The 19,152-nt window shown below is 34.5% G+C and overlaps 1 protein-coding gene across 1 annotated transcript; it reads left to right on the top strand.

Annotated features, from left to right (window-relative positions):
* The first annotated feature begins 1,332 nt into the window (after positions 1–1,332).
* LOC133317086 (uncharacterized protein At1g32220, chloroplastic) lies at positions 1,333–14,819 on the top strand. The gene is made up of 10 exons (XM_061518904.1): positions 1,333–1,480; positions 1,872–1,992; positions 2,099–2,187; positions 2,562–2,617; positions 2,726–2,781; positions 10,137–10,230; positions 12,507–12,586; positions 13,586–13,628; positions 13,904–13,995; positions 14,439–14,819. Exons 1-10 carry the CDS (start codon positions 1,425–1,427, stop codon positions 14,616–14,618), a joined length of 867 nt encoding a protein of 288 aa, XP_061374888.1. The 5' UTR covers positions 1,333–1,424; the 3' UTR covers positions 14,619–14,819.
* Positions 14,820–19,152: the final 4,333 nt, after the last annotated feature.

Raw genomic sequence — 19,152 nt, 5'->3', positions numbered from 1 at the left:
TTCAATCTAGAGAAATTTACTATTATTATTGTGTTATCGAAATTTCGTAAATTATTATATCGTTTAATGAATTGTGATATATAATATAATTATTTATTAATTACGTATAAAAAGTTTAAAAAGTACTTTTAAAAATTCAAAATAAATAATCTTATATGGTTAACTTTTTTTATAATATAAGATATGAAATATATACTTACTCTACATTTTTCTTATATCTTCAACTGGTGATCGTGTTTGATGGTCATTTCTCCCGCAGAAAATCTCAAAATATAATCTTATGATTATATTTCTATATGTGGATCAAATCCTTTGTCTCCAGAAATTCATGAGCCCCGTTACTCGCTTGCCAAAGATTTTTGGTTAATGTCAATGGAGATCAATGATCATTTCAATATTCTGTCCCAGTGATGGGCTTGTGAAGTGATTGTTAATCCAACTGCAAGCAAAGGGCTTTTGTAACAGCCTACAAGTAGAATGGGTCGATTAGCCCATGGCCAATGACAACCGTAAGTTTTGGGGAAATAGAAAAGGTTTTGATATGGGTTAATAAAAAAATTATTCTACCTACTTTTTTTATTTTATTTTCTAACATCGTTATATCATAATTTTAATAGGAGAAAAAAATGATAAAAATAATTGAGATTCTGATTTAATAGCATTAGAAAGTAGTAGACAAAAATAGATAAAAAAAGAGATAGGTAGAATAATATAGAGAAAAATGTATGTCATTTTAAATAACCTTAATAAAACTATGTCGTTTTGGTGTATTTTTATATTTTCTCTCCTCCATTTTTTTTATTTCTAATTTTATAAATTAAAAAAAATGACAAAATACACCAAATAATATAATTTTATTAAAAACGACATAATTTTATATTATTTAAACGGAAAAGTATTTCTCTAGTCACTGGAGATAAAGTTATCTCTAATGAGCTCAAAACGACGTCATTTTGGGTTATAAGATTAAATTTTTTTAATGATAAAGATTAAAATAATCCTGTAATATATTATAATTACAAAAATACCTTTATTTTCGCTCCAAAACAATGTCATGCTCTCTAAAAATAACTTATCTCAATTGATTGAAGAAATCGTTTTACCTTATTTAAAAAAAATAAAATAACAAACACTACATTAAATAATATATCCCTAAAAAAAATTATAGCGTGAAGTTAGTAGTGAGCAAAAGCAAGTCATTAGTGTTTAGTGAAAAAGGTTGAGGTTGGAATGGAGCCACATATGGTTAATGAGGTGTCAGCAGATTAAGGTGCCATGTGTATATTTTTGGTTTCTTCTCGCTCTCTGTTCTGCCCCTAGTAACAGACTTTAGTCTCGAAACTGCACCTGCCGTTCCTAATTCTAAAAGGTTCGTAAGCAGAATTTGGAAGCACAACGCAGAAAACACTGAATTCAATTATCAAATGAGGACAGTAGTCTCGCGCTTGATCCATTCCACGCCCTCCATTTCCAGGCTCAAGTCAGCTCTTTCCCTTTTCACTTTCATTTATTTATTTTTTATTAAAAAAAAACCCGTTATACTCAATTCGATGTATGCTTGTTGGGGTTGGGGAATTAATCTTTTGATTTTATTTTCATTTTTTGGGTTTGCGTAAAACTATATTTGATTACCTAATTGATATGAAATTGAGCTCTATCAAATTAACAATGCTGCGCATAATACACTATAGAGGATAGCTGGTGCGAATTAAGTGTATTTTGAGTTCGTTTATTTATGGAAATTCACAGGGACATGTTTATAGTACAAATGTGATTTGAATTTTATGCTCAGTGGGGGTTGGGGGTCTTGGTTGCCTTCATGATTTGTAAATTACCCATAACATGGTGTTTTCCCTTTTCTTAACTTGAAGTGCAATAGCTGTTTCAAAGAACGGGAGAAATCTCTCCACGGACTCTTCTAACAAGGTGGATGAGCCCTTTAAAGTTGAAGAAGCAGAGACCGTAAATGTGCCCCCACCCCCAACAGAGAAGGTATTCTAAATTGATAACCATACGTGAACATTTATTTTTGTGATCTTATTTTGTCCATATGCCTTTTCTAACCTAATACTTTTATATATCTTGAATGTTATTCAAGTTGCTTGTGTTGGGAGGCAATGGATTTGTTGGATCACACATTTGTAGAGAAGCCTTAGGTCATGGTTTGTCTGTTGCGAGTCTTAGCAGGTTTGATGCCTTTTCATATTTGTGTTAACTATATTGCTTTTTTATTTATTTATTTTTATCTCTAAATTATTGTTATTTTCCCTCAATCTTTTCTTGCTTTTTAGGTTGATGTTGATGTTGTTGGTGTATTAGTCCACCATGCTTTATGTGTTGGAAGTCTTAATTGTTTCCTTATGGATATAACGGGATAGTCATGGGAAGTTAAATCAGTAGCATTTTATATTTTAATTCTGTTTCCACCCCACACTCGCTAGTCGGTATTAACTGGGAGTGATTTTTTTTGCAAGCCTTTTACCTCCTTTTTACATTTATTAGTCAACACTTTCTCCTTGTAATGTATCTGCCTTGCCATTCACTCTGTGTTTTATTTCCAGGTCTGGTAGGTCATCCCTGCATGATTCCTGGGCTAGCAATATAACCTGGTATAGAGGTCTGCTCTTTTTTCTTTCCCTTTTTTTTTTTGGCATTTCCTTGTAGGCAATTTCTTTACAGGGTACTCTTGTTGTCTAATATATATAAATTGCCTTCTTATTACTAGGGAATCTCCTTTCAACTGATTCATTAAAAGAAGCTCTGAATGGGGTCACTGCTGTTGTAAGTTTCCCTCTATCTTGTTATTATGCCCACCAAATATTCAACAACTAAGAGGAAGCATGAAGCCAAGATGGTTTTACTTTTTTTCTGTTTCATTTGCAATTGCAAGCTGTTGCTTTTGGTTTTAACCAATTCGTTTGGTGGCTATCCCATGTGCTTTGATCAAGTTTTCTATTCACTAGGGTTAATGATAAGAACTTTGGGATGTACCACCCCAAAAGCTAGCTGAAATGGTGGGAGTGCTCAGAGTCTTATAAACCCCTCTTTAGTTGCCCATACAACCAATGTGGGACTTCAAGTCCCATACCTTGCAAATGAGATCGTAACATTCCACCATACTCCGCAGCCCCAACGCCCACACAGGCTGACTTTGCGCAAGTCTTTTACTAGTCCCGGGCGTACACTGCAATGTCGGCGTCACCACCCGCGCCGCTCGATTGCAACCGGGAGACATAGTGGAAGGCTCTGATACCATTTGAAAAGAATGTTGGGATGCACCACCCCAAAAGCCAGCTCAAGGGATGGGAGTGGTCAAGGCCTTATAAACCCCACATTAGTTGCTCATACAACCAATATGGGACTTCAAGTCCCATACCTTGCAGATAGGATCGTAACAGTTAACCTCAATATTGTAAAGGAAAAGCATCTATATATATATATAAGCAAGGTTGTTGAATCGCAAACATATCGTATATCGATATTCGTATCGAATCTTAAGATTCACAAACATAATAATTTTTTTTTATAAATATATAATGTCATATAAATAGTATTTTAAGCCTCCAATTTCTCTCCTTGTGTCTGTATTATTGCTTTTTTAAAAACATCTGTAAGATACTCTGTTTTCTTGTGTGCAAGTCTCTGTTTTTCCAGTATCAGGTTTTTTTTTACACTAAAGAGATTTGTTTTAATTTGAATATTAATTTGATTGTTTCCCTAATTGTTTGTGACTTTTCATATTCATTTTTGAATTTGAATAAAAAATCTTATCTCTTGTTAGAAATCATGCTTTAGAAACTGCAATATTTTTAATTATTCAGGAGTCAGTTTTTATTTCTGTTTTAATGAGTTGTTAAGTAGTGAACAGTTACTTTTCTGCTTTAATGGGTAGTTATGAGGTGAGCAGTTTTCTTTTCTATTGATGGGAAGTTATGTAGTCGTGAGCAGTTTCTTTTTATTATTTTTCTTTATAAGTTGTATTGTTATGCATCAATAAACTAGAACCTCATTTCTCAATTATATTTTTCATCTCCAAAACCAACAATTGGTATCAGAGCCCTTTTCTTACGGGACCTGTAGAATGGATTCTGAAACAAGTTTTTCCCAAGCAGCTCTTCCAGTTTTCAATGGGGAAAACTATGATCTTTGGGCCGTCAAAATGGAGGCTTACCTAGAGGCTTTGGATCTTTGGGAAGCTGTAGAAGAGGATTATGAAGTCCTTCCTCTGCCGGACAATCCCACCATGGCCCAGATCAAGAATCATAAGGAGAAAAAAAAAACCGAAAAGCAAAGGCAAAATCATGCCTTTTTGCTGGTATCTCTACAACCATCTTTACTAGGGTCATGACTCTCAAATCGGCAAAAACAATTTGGGACTATCTAAAGGCAGAATATGCTGGAGATGAAAGAATTCGAAGCATGCAGGTGCTTAACTTAATGAGGGAATTTGAGATTCAAAGGATGAAAGAGTCTGAAACAATCAAGGAATACTCAGACACATTGTTGGGCATTGCCAACAAGATAAAGTTACTAGGCGGTAATTTTGCAGATTCCAGAATTGTTGAGAAAATTCTGGTAACAGTGCCAGAGAGGTACGAAGCATCTATTGCTTCGTTGGAGAACACAAAAGATCTGTCTAAAATTACTTTTGCAGAAGTGCTACATGCTCTCCAAGCCCAAGAGCAGCGAAGATTGATGAGGGAAGATCATGCTATTGAAGGTGCTCTTCTAGCCAAGAGCCAACAAACTAATTACAACAAAGGAAAGGGTGAAAAGAAAAGTTACCCACCTTGTCAGCATTGTGGCAAAATGGGTCACCCTCCTTTCAGATGTTGGCAGAGACCTGATGCTAAATGCATCAAGTGCAATCAAATGGGGCATGAAGCAGTCATATGCAAGAGCAAAAATCAACAGCAAGAGGAAGAAGCTAAGGTTGCTGATCAAGAGGAGGAGGAGGATCAACTCTTTGTGGCAACGTGTTTTGCAAGCAGCGAAGAGAGTGAGAGTTGGCTGATTGACAGTGGCTGCACAAATCATATGACCAATGACAGGGAGCTTTTCAAAAATTTAAAGCCAACCAATATCACCAAAGTCAGAATAGGCAATGGTGATTATATTTCAGTCAAAGGAAAGGGGACTGTTGCAATAACAAGTTGCTCAGGTACAAAGTTTATTCCTGATGTCCTTTTTGTACCCGAAATTCAACAAAATCTGTTGAGTGTTGGCCAATTGATTGAAAAAGGATTCAAAGTGCTTTTCGAAAATAGAGTTTGTCTCATTCACGATGAGAATGGAAAGGAAATCATCAAAGCAAAAATGAGAGGCAAGAGTTTCTCATTTGAACCAATCAAGGAGGAGCAAGCTGCACCAATCAAGGAGGAGCAAGCTGTTGTTTCCACAGAGGAGAATGTGACTGAGACTTGGCACAAGAGACTAGGCCATTGTCACCTCTCAAATATGTTGTTGATGAAGAAGGAGCTGTCAAATTATTTACCAACCTTTGCAAATTGTAATGCCTTTCAATTTGGCAAACAAAACAGAAATTCATTTCCTAAGTCAAGTTGGAGAGCCTCCAATAAGCTGCAGTTGATCCACTCAGATGTTTATTTTCATGAAGATAAGAAGTAACTGGAAACAAGCACAAGAGGCATCCATGAGTAAGCAGAAATCAAGTCCTTTCATCCAAATAAGCAAAGAGCAAGGAGTGGAACATTGGCAAGAAGAGTTAGAAGATGACCCACCAGACCCACCAATTCGTAATTTGTGCACCTGCAAGCAAATTTGAAAATCTAAGGAACAAGATTGCTGTTTGCAGCTCCAAAAGCAAGGAGGAGTGTTAGAAATCATGCTTTAGAAACTGCAATATTTTTAATTATTTAGGAGTCAGTTTTTATTTCTGTTTTAATGAGTTGTTAAGTAGTGAGCAGTTACTTTTCTGCTTTAATGGGTAGTTATGAGGTGAGCAGTTTTCTTTTCTATTGATGGGAAGTTATGTAGTCGTGAGCAGTTTCTTTTTATTATTTTTCTTTATAAGTTGTATTGTTATGCATCAATAAACTAGAACCTCATTTCTCAATTATATTTTTCATCTCCAAAACCAACATCTCTATTTCCTTTTCCTTATTAATAGTGACTTTTCAGATTTTTTTGAATTAAAAATTGCAAATTTTGATTTGATTTTAGAATCGTAAATTGTGATACGATACACGATTTGATATTGAATCTTACGATACAACGATTACGGTCCGATACAAGACCAATTCCAACCTATATGTATCACTCGGCTTTTGTATCGTATCATATTGTATCGCACAATATGTATCATGCATCATGCGATACTAACAACTTTGGCAGCAACAACAACTGCCTGTTGCACCAGGCACCAGCCACCTTCAAAAGCTTAGATCCTATCGTCCTCCATATTCACCTACCCTATTAGACTTTTCACCTTTTCACCTTTTCACTCCATTCACTCATTTTGTCTCTCCAAAAATTCTCTTGAAGATTTCAAGATGGATTGAGCATTTCTGTTTTCATATATGTATAGGCACTGTTCGTAAAAAAAGTTATGCAAAATAACTTGGCTCTTTTCCATTATTAGGGGATGTATACATTTAACAAAAGCATGTAGGAATACATGCTTTTTTATTTCGCACCTTGTTTTTATTTTGCATAACTATTTTTTTGTGACTGGTGTCTATACATATTCGATAAAAACAATGCTTAATCCATGTTGAAATCTTCAAGAGAATTTTTCATAGACACAAAATGAGTGACCGTAAAGAAATGATGAAATGTCTAATAGGGTAGGTGAATGTTGAGGAGGATGGGGTCTAAGCTTTTGAAGGTGGCTGGTGCAGTAGGCAGTTGTTTTTGCAACCACTAGAACAGTTGCATTTTCTTGCGTGTACACTCTCTTGAAATTATTTAGGTTGGACCCTAGGTTGACATTTGCACTCTGCAATGAGAACAAGAAGAAAACTCGTAGGCAAATTGTGTAGAAGAAACCAATGACAAGTTGGGTCGAATTGAACGTGGATGATTTGCTTTTGCCTCAATTTGTAGGCTGTGGTGGAGTCCTAAAGGACGCGTTCGGAGTGTGGCAACGTGGCTATACACAAAAATTAATTTTGGCATGCAAAGTTGATGAAACTGAGAAGATGATCATCTTCACAGGCTTGGAGTAGATGCGAGAGGAAACTCTTGGTGGAGTCAGATAACCAAGTGGTAGTGAATCTGGTGAATAATGGACGTAAGACTATGGACCCTGTCATGTATGGCATAAGGGATTTTCTTAGTTGTGACTTAGATTCAAGGTTAACTTGATTTATAGATAAACAAATAAGGTTGCTGACAAAGTAGTTGACAATGCTCGTTATTTGTCTTCTTTGGATCAAATTATTCTCTTATTAAGTGATTTATTAAGTGGCTTACTATTTTCTTGTTTTTAAGGTGTCTTGTTAACGAAGCATGTAGGCAGTTTGTCAGGAGAGAATCCAACTCCTATGGATCGAAAGAAGACAAATAATGTGCATTGTTAGTTACTTTTTCAGCAACCTTATATGCTTCTCTACGGAACCAAGTTAACCTTGCTTCCCAATCATAACTAAAATGCTCCCTTATGCCACACATGAGAGGATAATAAGTCTTATGTCCACTATTCACCAGACTCACTACCCCTTGGTTATCTGAGTCCACCAAGAGTTTCCTGTCGCTTCTATTCCAAGCCTATGAAAATGACCATTTTCTCGGTTTCATCAACTTTGCATTCCGAAATACAATTGTATGCAAAGCCATGTTGCCATACTCCGGACGTGTTCCTTAGGACTCCAACATAGCCAACAAATTGAGGCAAAAACGAACCATCTACGTTCAATTTGACCCAACCTGTCATAAGTTTCTTCCACACAATTTGATTACGAGTTTCTTGTACTCATTGTGGGCTCCAAATATCAATCTAGGCTCTAACTGCAATAATTTCAAGAGAGTGTATATGTCACAAGCAAATGCAATTGTTATGGTGGCTGCAAAAACAACAAGTGTTGCATCAACCACCCTCAAAAGCTTAGACCCCATTGTCATGTCCCTTATTAGGGTTTCATCATTTTTGTTACATTCAAGATGGATTAAGCATTGCTGTTGTCAAATATGTATAGACACTATTCATAAAAAAAAGGTTATGCAAAGTAACTTAGCTCTTTTCCATTATTAGGGGACCTATACATTTAACAAAAACATGTATTCCTTTTCTTGTTTTTTCATTTCGCACCTTGTTTTTATTTTGCATAATTTTTTATTTTTTTATGAATAGTGTCTATACATATTCGACAACAACAATACTTAATTAATCTTGTAATCTTCAAGAGAATTTTTCGAAGAGACAAAATGAATGAATGTAAAAAAATGATGAAAAGTCTAATAGGGAGGTGAACGTCGAGAAGGATGGATTCTAAGCTTTTGAAGGTGGTTGGTGCAATAGGTAGTTGTTGTTGCAACCACCACGATAGTTGCATTTGCTTGTAGCGTATACATTCTCTGGAAATTATTGGGGTTATAGCCTAAATTGACATTTGGAGTCCGCAATGAGAACAAGAAGGAAGCTCGTAGCCCAATTATGTGGAAGAAACCAATGACAGGTTGGGTCAAATTGAACGTAGATGGTTTGCTTTTGCCTTCATTTGCAGGCTGTAGTGAAGTCCTAAAGGACGCGTTTTAAGTGTGGCTATATGGCGATACACAAAAATTAATTTTGTAATGCAAAGTTGATAAAACTGAGAAGATGACCATTTTCACAAGCTTGGAATAAAGGCGAGAGGAAACTCTTGTTGGAGTCAGATAATCAAGAGGTAGTGAGTCAGGTGAATAGTGGTCATAAGACTGTGGACCCTCTCATATGTGGCATAAGGGAGTTTTTTAGTCGTGACTAGGAAGCAAGGTTAACTTGATTCGTAGATAAGCAAATAAGGTTGCTGACAAAGTAGCTGATAATGCTCATTATTTGTCTTCTTTGGATCCAATTATATTCTTGTTAAGTGATTTTACCGTGATTTATTAAATGACTTACTATTTTCTTGTTTTTAAGGTGTATAGGTGTCTTGTTAAGAAAGCATGTAGCCAGTTTGTCGGGAGAGAATCTAACTCTTATGGATCGAAAGAAGCCAAATAATAAGCATTGTCAGCTACTTTTTTAACGACCTTATTTGCTTCTCTACGAATCCAAGTTAACCTTGCTTTCCTATCATGACTAAAAAGCTCCCTTATGCCACACGAGAGGATGATAAGTCATACGTCCACTATTCACTAGACTTTATAACCCTTGGTTATATGACTCCACTAAGAGTTTCTTTTCGCCTCTATTCCTGCAACAAGCCTATGAAAATGGTTATCTTCTCAGTTTAATCAATTTTGCATTTTGGTTAACAATTTTGAGCAAAGCCACGTTGCCACACTCTGGACGTGTTTCATAGTACTCCAACACAGCCTGAAAATTGGAGCAAAAGCGAACCATCTATGTTCAATTTGACCGAACCTGTCATAAGTTTCTTCCACACAATTTGGTTATGCGCTTTCTTCTTGTGCTCATTGTTATCCCAAGTTGTTACCTGACTTGCATCTCGATATCACCCCATTCACTCATTCCTTTATAACAATAGAATATCCTATTACCCAGAAAAGCAATAAAATGGTAAGCCTGCTACTTTGATCACTTGCAGCCACCGCAACAGTAGCATTTGCTTGTAGCATATACACTCTTAAAATTATTGCGGTTAGAGTCGAGTTTGTTACCAAGTTGCTTTTCTGGGTAACAACTTTGTTGAAGCCTGACTTCTATCACTGGTGAATTTAGATAATGTTGACGAGAATGATAGTACAATTTGGTTGAAAGTCACGTAAAGATGGGGGAACGAGGAGTAAGAATTAAAAGAAGATGCTAACAGATTGAAATGGAAAGAGAAGTGAATGTTTACGATTGACTGGGAGATAATTTTGGGGCGAAAGAATTGTAGTAACCATGGCTTACTTACTGATTTAATGTGTCTTTATTTTGTTGCTTAGGGTACATAATTATACTTAATGTTTTATTGTTTTCCTTTTGAATGATAAGTTGTTTTGCTAACTTTTGTTTCTTTTCTAAGATTTCATGTGTCGGTGGTTTTGGCTCGAACTCATACATGTACAAAATTAATGGGACTGCTAACATCAATGCAATTAGAGCAGCTTCAGATCAAGGTAATTGAAGAATTTGCACATTTGTTCTTTATAATCTACTTTTTCCATTCATACCATCCTTATTTTTGGCACTGCTGCTTAGTTACAGGGCAAATGCCCATGCTCATCTTTCTTTTGAGCTTACAACAAAAGCAACGAAGCCTTATTCCACTAGGTGGGATCGACATTAATCAAATGATGCTATTGGGCTTAAAGAAACAAAAAAAAATTTTTAAATAAAAATGTTGTACAATTAATTACAACTGAACTTCCACTTAAATATATAAACCCATTTTTTTTAAAAAAAAAGAAAAAGAAATACAAATTTGCATTTTGAAAATAAGCTTCTGTAGATCTCACTAAAAATATCTTAATAATTGGTAGTGTCTCAAGTTCTCTCTCTACGAGTCTAGGAGACCATTATCAATGATGCAGCATTAATATAACAATATTTTAATCTTCCACCAACATATAGGGGTTTACTGTTTAATCCACTTTATATGCTGATACAGACCTTCAACCCAAATATAGATCAATAACAGTGAACCAAGTGTTTTTGGTCTGAATAATCAGGTTTTTCATATATTGATGAAATTCAAATGACAATTACATGGACTACGACAATTAATAGAGACAATTTAACAATAAAAGGAACAATTACAAGATCTGGAAATCCTTAACAGTAAAGGAAATCACCCTAAGGTGCCCAAGTTCCAAATGCCCAAAGATACCTCTTCTCACTTTCCTTCTGCCTTTTAACCATCTCCCCTCTCTCTTTGCCACCTCATCCATTCTAACAGAATTGGAGCCTTCCAACAACCTCACCTCTAGAATATTCCCTTTATGAGCTGAGTCATCCTTCCCAAATAATTCCCTGTGGCAATTCTTAGGATAAATCATTAGTGGGGTCCTATCATATGCACTCAAAGATATGCATTTGTATAAGTGTTTATGACGAAGAAATTGCTTACCAAAAGCATTCTATATTACCAAACTTATACAAGAACACAATCATGGTTTTGCTATATTACAAATGGAAGTACCAAAATTGTGAACTTCTACTGCAAAACTTGTTAATTTTTTTTGGGATTATTATTTACCGGAATCAATATATCAGCTCAATATCTCCTTACCTGTGTCACTATTGAGGTGTAAGAGCTAGCAGCAGCAGCAATCATGAAGTCCTTTCTACCCCTGATAGATTTCTAGCTGCCCTTCACCAGATACAGTCATGAGGTAGTTATAGCCATGGAAGTACAAATAAGGCTCATATCTTCCTATTTGGATAATTTTGAGAACCAAAAAATAAAATAAAAATGAAAGAACTCAATGCTTTGTTTCCCCGAACTAAAGATTAAAGGCAATCATATCTCTTACTATGTAATTATTGATGCAGGAAAATTAAACCATTGGAAGTTACAAATTATAAGAAATAAATCAATAGTGGCTTAAAAACAAGGAAGGGGAGAGGAAAAGGAGTCATGGGAATTAGAGGGGTGATACTGTCAGTGGGGGTGGAGAAAATTTCTTAGGTGGCTGGTCACTATTGTATGCCTTGTTACATGAAAGAGTTTCTGTATCAGTGTAAACCACAGCTTCAGGTTTTTAGGTTTATATATAGTACGGCCGTAACACTTAATCCAGGAATTGCCGTACTTTCTTTTAGCTGGTCAATTAAGGAAGACAGTTGTCAAGCCTTACGAGAAATTGGAGTAAGATAATATATATTAGACGCAGTTTTCCCCTTAGGATAATATATGTTAGGCGCAGCCCAATTACAAGCTTTCTGTTATGAGAAGTCTCTAGCCCTTATTATCATGTGTGTGAGCTCTCTGTTATAAGTTTCTGTTTCTCTGACTAATAATGCAATAATCTAATAATATTCTATGCTTTTATACACATTTTGCCTATTTGGGCCATGAAAGGTCTTTAGAACAGTGCTTCATTTCATGTAGGCGAATTTGGATATGTTGTCTCTGTTATGCTTTTCCTTTGCCAATATGTCTATATATTTATTTGTTTTGTGAAAAGTCTAATGACAGAAGCCAGTGTTTACTTGATTGAATTCAACCATGAGTTTATTTTGTCTCCTCTAAATTGTTAGGTGATATTTACGCAAGGAGTTGATTTATTGGCTTTGAAGTTTTGGAAACTCTTGCTTTTTGTCAGTTTATGCTTAGATTGGAAAAGGGATTGCTTTTTTTTTTTTTTTTTCAGTTGTCTATATTAGTTATTGTTTTCTCTTCTAGAGTACTGTGCTACTTACTGTTATTGGATGATTTCCTTTGGTCCTACAGGTGTTAAAAGATTTGTCTATATCTCTGCCGCTGACTTCGGTGTAGTAAATTACTTACTGCAGGGATATTATGAAGGAAAGGTAATACGTCCAACTTTTCATTCTGAGGAATGAATCATCACTTGATGAAATTTGTCAGGAAATTTTATTGTAAAAACCCTGCCGCAAAATGTTCAAAATTTTCTATTGAGGATCCTTCTCTATATGATGAAGTATTAACAAATTTTGTTTTGTTGATACATTGACAGATAAAGAAAGAAAGTAAAAAAGAATTTTTAATGCTTGTTTGATAGTTTCGTCTCAACTGTCAAGTGTAAGTCATTTAAAATTACAGGTTATGACAGAATAAAGAACAGTCTGCTTTCTTGATTAACAGAGAAGGAATAACCCCTTCAACAGACTGGCACTGGAAAGGAAATGAAGAAAAAGATTCCTAGGAGAGTATTTCCGTGCTGTATATTTCTTGCTCCCAGTTAATAGCTAGAAATTGGAAGCAGTAATACCTCCCCAATTCTTTAAACTCTCCTATTTAATTTAACCTCCTGTCTAACCATCTTTTGTGTACTTGTCCCCCTTTCTGGCTCCACTCTAACAGAATTCTCATGTCCGTCATGCCTCCTGATTCCAGAAGATCCATCTCCCAATGGAATCATTTACTGATTAATCTCTCCTGCAATAACCTTCCCTTTCTTCCTTCTTGAGTGGACTAGAGACTGACATGGTCTTTCTTCAATATGGATTGGGCTTCCATCAGTTAAGGTTGGGCCCAAGTCATTGTATCTAACAGACCATTTAAAGAGAAAACATACATTCACCCAAAAAAAAAAGGAAAAAAGAAAAAGAGAAACATACTGATTTCAGTGGTTGGCCCGTTTTCTTTTTGTTGCTGCTAATAATTATACTTGACTTCTTTAGTCATTAGTTTATGATATACTGAATTCTCCCTCTTTAGGTTGAAATGTTTATCATGTACCCGTGCTTCTATTTCTTCAAAAGAAAAAAATATATATGTAAATGTTATGCTGAGTGATTTTTTATTTTAATCTCATGAAATTATATATTGTGTCTTAATGGATGTAGAGAGCTGCTGAAACAGAGCTTCTGACCAGATTTCCTTATGGAGGTAATTATTGTCTCTTAACATTGCTCATGGGGAGGTATAAATTAGATCCACACGAGACTTCAAAAATTGGTTTAAATTTTATTTTTCAGCTTGTAATGTGTAGCTATCATATTTGATAATAAGTGACACTGTTCATTCTTACCCAACTTTAGCAAAGATGTTTCCAAGTAAAAGAAAGTAAATTTCAGTCTAACTGAAAAATGTTAAGTTATTGATGGTTCTTGGTATGGGGTATCACGATCGTACATGATTGGAATATTACATGCCTTTTTCAGGAGTAATTCTGAGGCCAGGATTTATTTATGGGACTCGAAGTGTTGGGAGCATGAAGATACCCCTTGGTGTAATTGGATCTCCATTGGAAATGGTAATTTCATGTGCTTCTGTGGTATCACATAGACATTTCTTTTTAAGGTCAGACGTACAAATAATTTTGATCCTCTAATGAATTGACATTAGTTTTGTACATGACCTGACTAAGCGAAATTTTGTAAGGTTTTCCCCATCTTTGCATTCTTTATATTTCTTACATTCAATTATTATTGTCTAGACACTTGACCAGTTGATTGATTGGGTTTTGGGGTAAGCATCCTGAAATTGAAGTTAGAATTCCTCTATTCCGTGATCAAAGTTCTGACTTTTCTTCAGTATTGTATGTTTGCATTTGTATATTCATAGCCTAGCACATTATACTTTTTAGGTTTTCACTAGTTGATTAATGCTTAAAAATGCTTTACTTATCCTGAATATCAGCTTAAGAAATTTGTTGTATTCTTTTGTTTCCGACTGTAATTCACTTGAGTGGTGTAGGTCCTGCAACATGCTAAACCATTGAACCAGATCCCACTTGTTGGGCCTCTATTGGCACCTCCTGTCAATGTTACTGCGGTGGCTAAAGTTGCTGTTAGAGCTGCTACTGATCCTGTTTTCCCTCCGGGGATCATAGATGTCTATGGAATACAACGATACAGTCAGCATAAATCAAAGTAGAATTATCTTCATTTTATTTTCTGGGTAAATCTGATTTGGGGCGGTTTGCCTCTGAATTTCCGTGTTACTATTGTTAAACTGAGAAGGAGAATATTTCTCCATGCCATTTCTTTGACAGAATAATATCTGAAAGTGCGTGTTTGTAACCATAGATAATTCTTTCCAATATCCTCAATTCCAGTATGTCATCTTTTTTATGAACTCTCTCGCCTGATGTAATTAACCACGTAGGTGGGGTCTATGTATACTTGATTTCTTTCAAAAAACGGAGAGCATTTGTGATCAAGGTGTTGTCACATGATTTTCAAAGGCAATAAAATAGATTTCCTTCTTACGCAACTTTTGTGACAACTTTTTGTTTAGCCTGCGTCCATAAATTCAACTACTTACTTCCATTGAGAAAACTAGGTTGCATTTGTATGTTTGTATGTCTGGAATAATTGATAGGTAATTGACACAAAGTTTCCTGGTTCATAAAAGATAAAGAAAAAGAACGAGCAAACAAACAAATGGATGGAAAAACAAAAACAAGACCTATAAGGTTGATATTGTGCATTTGAGGTGGGACCTGTTTGGAATGGACCAACTCTGAATCGAATTCTTGATGTCTAATAAGTAATATTAGTTATGAATTTTGACTGTCTATATTTTCCTCGTATTCTCTTAGGTATTTTGAGAATCTCTCTCCAATCAAACCTCAACCTTTGTTTTGCATAGGGAGAGTACAAATGGAAGTAAAAAAAAAAAAAAAAAAACAACGAACACGCCTCATCATTTTGTTATTTCTTCTATTTTTTTCTTCCACTATAAAGGTTTAGGTAGTTGGACAATGTTACTCTAAACTGAGATTTTGTTTAAAGTGCGCAGGTAACAATGTATTTATTTTTTATTTAGTTTAAAATATATTATAATTTTTATTTGATTGAATATTGTAATATTAACTCGCTATAATTTAAAATTAGATGTACTTTTATTTATTTTAAATTTAGAGTCTTTTTAACATATTTTTAAAAGTTAAAAATTACTTTTAACTTAAAATAAAAACAAAGTTAAAAGATTTTTATAATTATATAAAATTTTGAACTTAAAATTTACTTTAAAGATCGAGTTAAAAATAAGTTGTTTGGTAAAATAATTTTTGTAATCTCCGTTCTAGTTTAAATTATCATAAAGGGTGTTATAAAAAAAAAAAAAAAATTATCATAAAGGGTATTAGAAATTTCTATTATCGAAATAAACACAAATACGATTAAAAAAAATAAAAGATAAAGATTTTAAAGGTAAAAATAGTTTCAATAATGAACAAAATATAATTTATTCATTCTTCTTGTTAACGATCTCAACATTTATAATGAAGGAGGAGATAGAATGATTATTCATTACGATATAAAGTAGAATTTATAAATATAACTTTAAAATAAGAATATAATTGAAAAGAAGATATGAGAACTCAAAAAAACTCCTTCGAAATGCTTCTATTTTTTTGTTTTATTTTATTCATTAATAGAAAAGTTCTTTTATTATGAAAATATATTTTATTAAACTTTTCCTTTTAAGAAAAAAAGCTAAGAAAATAATCACTTTAAGCACCTCTTTGGTGGACAGATAGAGAGGATATGATAGGATATGTTATTAGATCATGCTTTATCCATCATTTGTTGAAGTAATAAGATATGATAAACTTATCTTATTGGCTCATTTTATCATGTCTGTAATGAGATAAGCTATACTAGGGGGGGCTCAGGGTAAGAAGGCTCAGGTTAAGAAACAACAAGATCGGATAGCAAATGTCACATCCTCTCATTCCAAATATAACCAAATGCTCTTCCTCTACGAACATTACTGGGCATGTGAGGGTCAGCATTTCCTACAGCCGTCGGCCATCAGCCGCCTTTATTACCCACTACCGCCACCACTATTACCACTAGCCATCACCATGAGCTACTAGCTATCACCATTGTCATCGACTACAACGACGTCCAACCACCAAGCACCACTAACCACCATCATTGATCAGGCCCCACAATTTCCTCCACTCACCACCATCTCCATCGCTACAACCACCACCAACTAGCCACCACCTCAAGTCGCCACCATCCCTAACACCAAGCACCAACTGTCACCGCCATCACTACTACCATCCATCATCATCAATTAACCACCACAATTGCCACCTATCAACGTCGGTGTCGCCACCACCACCACCAATCACCCTCACCTGCCACCATTGCACCAACAACTACCATCATTGGCATCAATCAATAACCGTAATTGTCACGTGTTATTACTGGCACTATAACCACCGCTCATTGTCACCTGATCCTATAACTAAATTACAAACACCAATTCAATCGGTCACCCATACCACCACCACCCACCACTGTCACTAGTCACGAGTCATTAATATTGACAATCAATTTAAAACTTAATTTTAAAAATTTATTTGGTGAGGATATAATTTTTAATATCTAAAAAAATTGAAAGTTATTTATGTATTTTAGTATATTTTATTTAAAATTATTACTTTTAATTTTTTTAATAATTTAAAATAAGAAATAATGTGTAAATAAGTAAAAAAAATGTATTCGAAAATCAATTTTAAAATTCATTTGAAATTCTATTAAAGAGGTATTCCTGTTTTTACCAAAAAAAGAAAAAGAAAAGGTATTCCGGTCTATTTATATTATATCATAATATTATATGGTTCGCCTCATACACCGGATAAAATGATATTTTTCTATCAGACCGCTTATCTAGTGTACATAAAACACATGATATGAAATGAGTTTATCAGCCTTATATCCTATTCATTAATATTATATCTTATCCAGCAAATGAGGCCTAAAAGATATATACTTCTTCTTACGGGTACATAATATCACTTTAAAAGAGCTCATTTAAAAAGAAATCTTTCCTATATAGTAAGTTGAAACTTGATGTTTGAAATTTATATATAAGGGGTTTGTTTTTCTCATGTAATAGGAGAAAACAAACCCTTTCCATACATATCATAAAAAGATGTGCCATCTTTTTTTTTGATTTTTTGTTTTTTTGTTTTTTTTAAATAGGTGAATCCCATATTTAATGTATCTATGATATGATATTAGAATTTTCCTAAATCCTGAAATTGACGGGATATTGTGAGCTTATCCATGCGGTTATGCACCCTTCGAATAGAGGAATCCATTTTCTGAAAGGCGATCGGAAAAGAAAGAAATAGTTAATATATTCAAGATAATTATGTATTTACAAAATACCGTCGGTATTTGCCCCCATTTTTCTTCTTGTATTGGGAATCAAAGAAAGAGAATTCAGTACTTCTTGATCGTGAATATCTGAATAAGACAAACCGCCCCGTTTTTTCCTATATTATAAAGCATATTTCCACGTTCCCTCTGGGAACTGGACTACAGTTAGGGGTGCTAAACAAACCAGGGGCCTTTGGCTCGGCTCGTAAAGGCCTGATCTTACATGTCTAAAATTGGTTGTTGGAACCAGGCTTGAACTTATATAAAAGCTCGTTTAATAAAAAGGCCTCAAGCTTCAATTTAAAAGCTCGGCCTTAAAGCCTCTCAGGCTGACCTTGTATACTAATTTTTATTTTTATTTTATATTTTTTATACTATTCATAATAGCCATCTCTCGCTCCTCAATCCATTTCACCCCATTTTATTAGTTAAACAGACTTTTTGAATGATTTTGTTCTATATTATGCTTTTTGGATATACATTGAATTTGTAAATCTTTGTGAAATTATTAGTGTTGTGGATCATATATTTTGTTTGAATAAATTTTTGTTGTTTTATTTTTTTAAATAGGCTAAACCAGGCTTTTATTTTTTGAAAATAAGTTAGGCCACAGGTCGATAATTATATTTGTAACAGGTAGCAGGCTGTGTCAGGCTAACACATTTAAACACATGCAATTAACCTTTTAAGACCAAAGCTCGGCTCGGCCCGTTAACACCCCTAACTACAATAGGGTTTGAAGGGCTGACAGACCTGACAGTGCAATTGCATACTGCTTTTGTAAAATAAAAAGATTTCATAAAATAAACTAAATGACTTTTGAAAATAAAATTGACTTGATTTATGTGTTCCAGTCATGTATATGAATCCAAGTCCATGGAAGACCTACGCGGCTGAATGACAATTGAATCGAATTTGATATGTGAAAAAATAAAAATAAAAATCATTCTCTCGTGGATATTGACTTTCACCGGTCAGTTTCAGTAGTCAATTTCCTTATAGATCAGAAGGTCAGGGAAAGATGAAGAGAAATTTAGATGAAAATGCCATGATGAAGAACAATAATTGTCAAAATGGAGACAGTAATAACAATATTTTATTATATAAACAAACAAGAAACAACTACGAATTGCGAAAATGTTGACTATGTTGTCCAATGTTCACAATGACAGCCAATTGCCATAACACGATCATCAAATCTTCAAATAGAAGCAGTGCAGCCTTTCCTTGATAGTTTCTCCTTGAACCAACCCTCTTTTCCTTCTTTTAAACTAATTGTTCACATC

This window comes from Gastrolobium bilobum, unplaced genomic scaffold (assembly GCF_033153095.1).
Source record: "Gastrolobium bilobum isolate Gb01-03AN ecotype WA unplaced genomic scaffold, APGP_CSIRO_Gbil_v1 utg5255, whole genome shotgun sequence".
NCBI classification, from domain to species: domain Eukaryota; kingdom Viridiplantae; phylum Streptophyta; class Magnoliopsida; order Fabales; family Fabaceae; genus Gastrolobium; species Gastrolobium bilobum.
The sequence above is the reverse complement of the archived record's forward strand: the minus strand, read 5'-3'. Positions and strand labels throughout refer to the sequence as shown.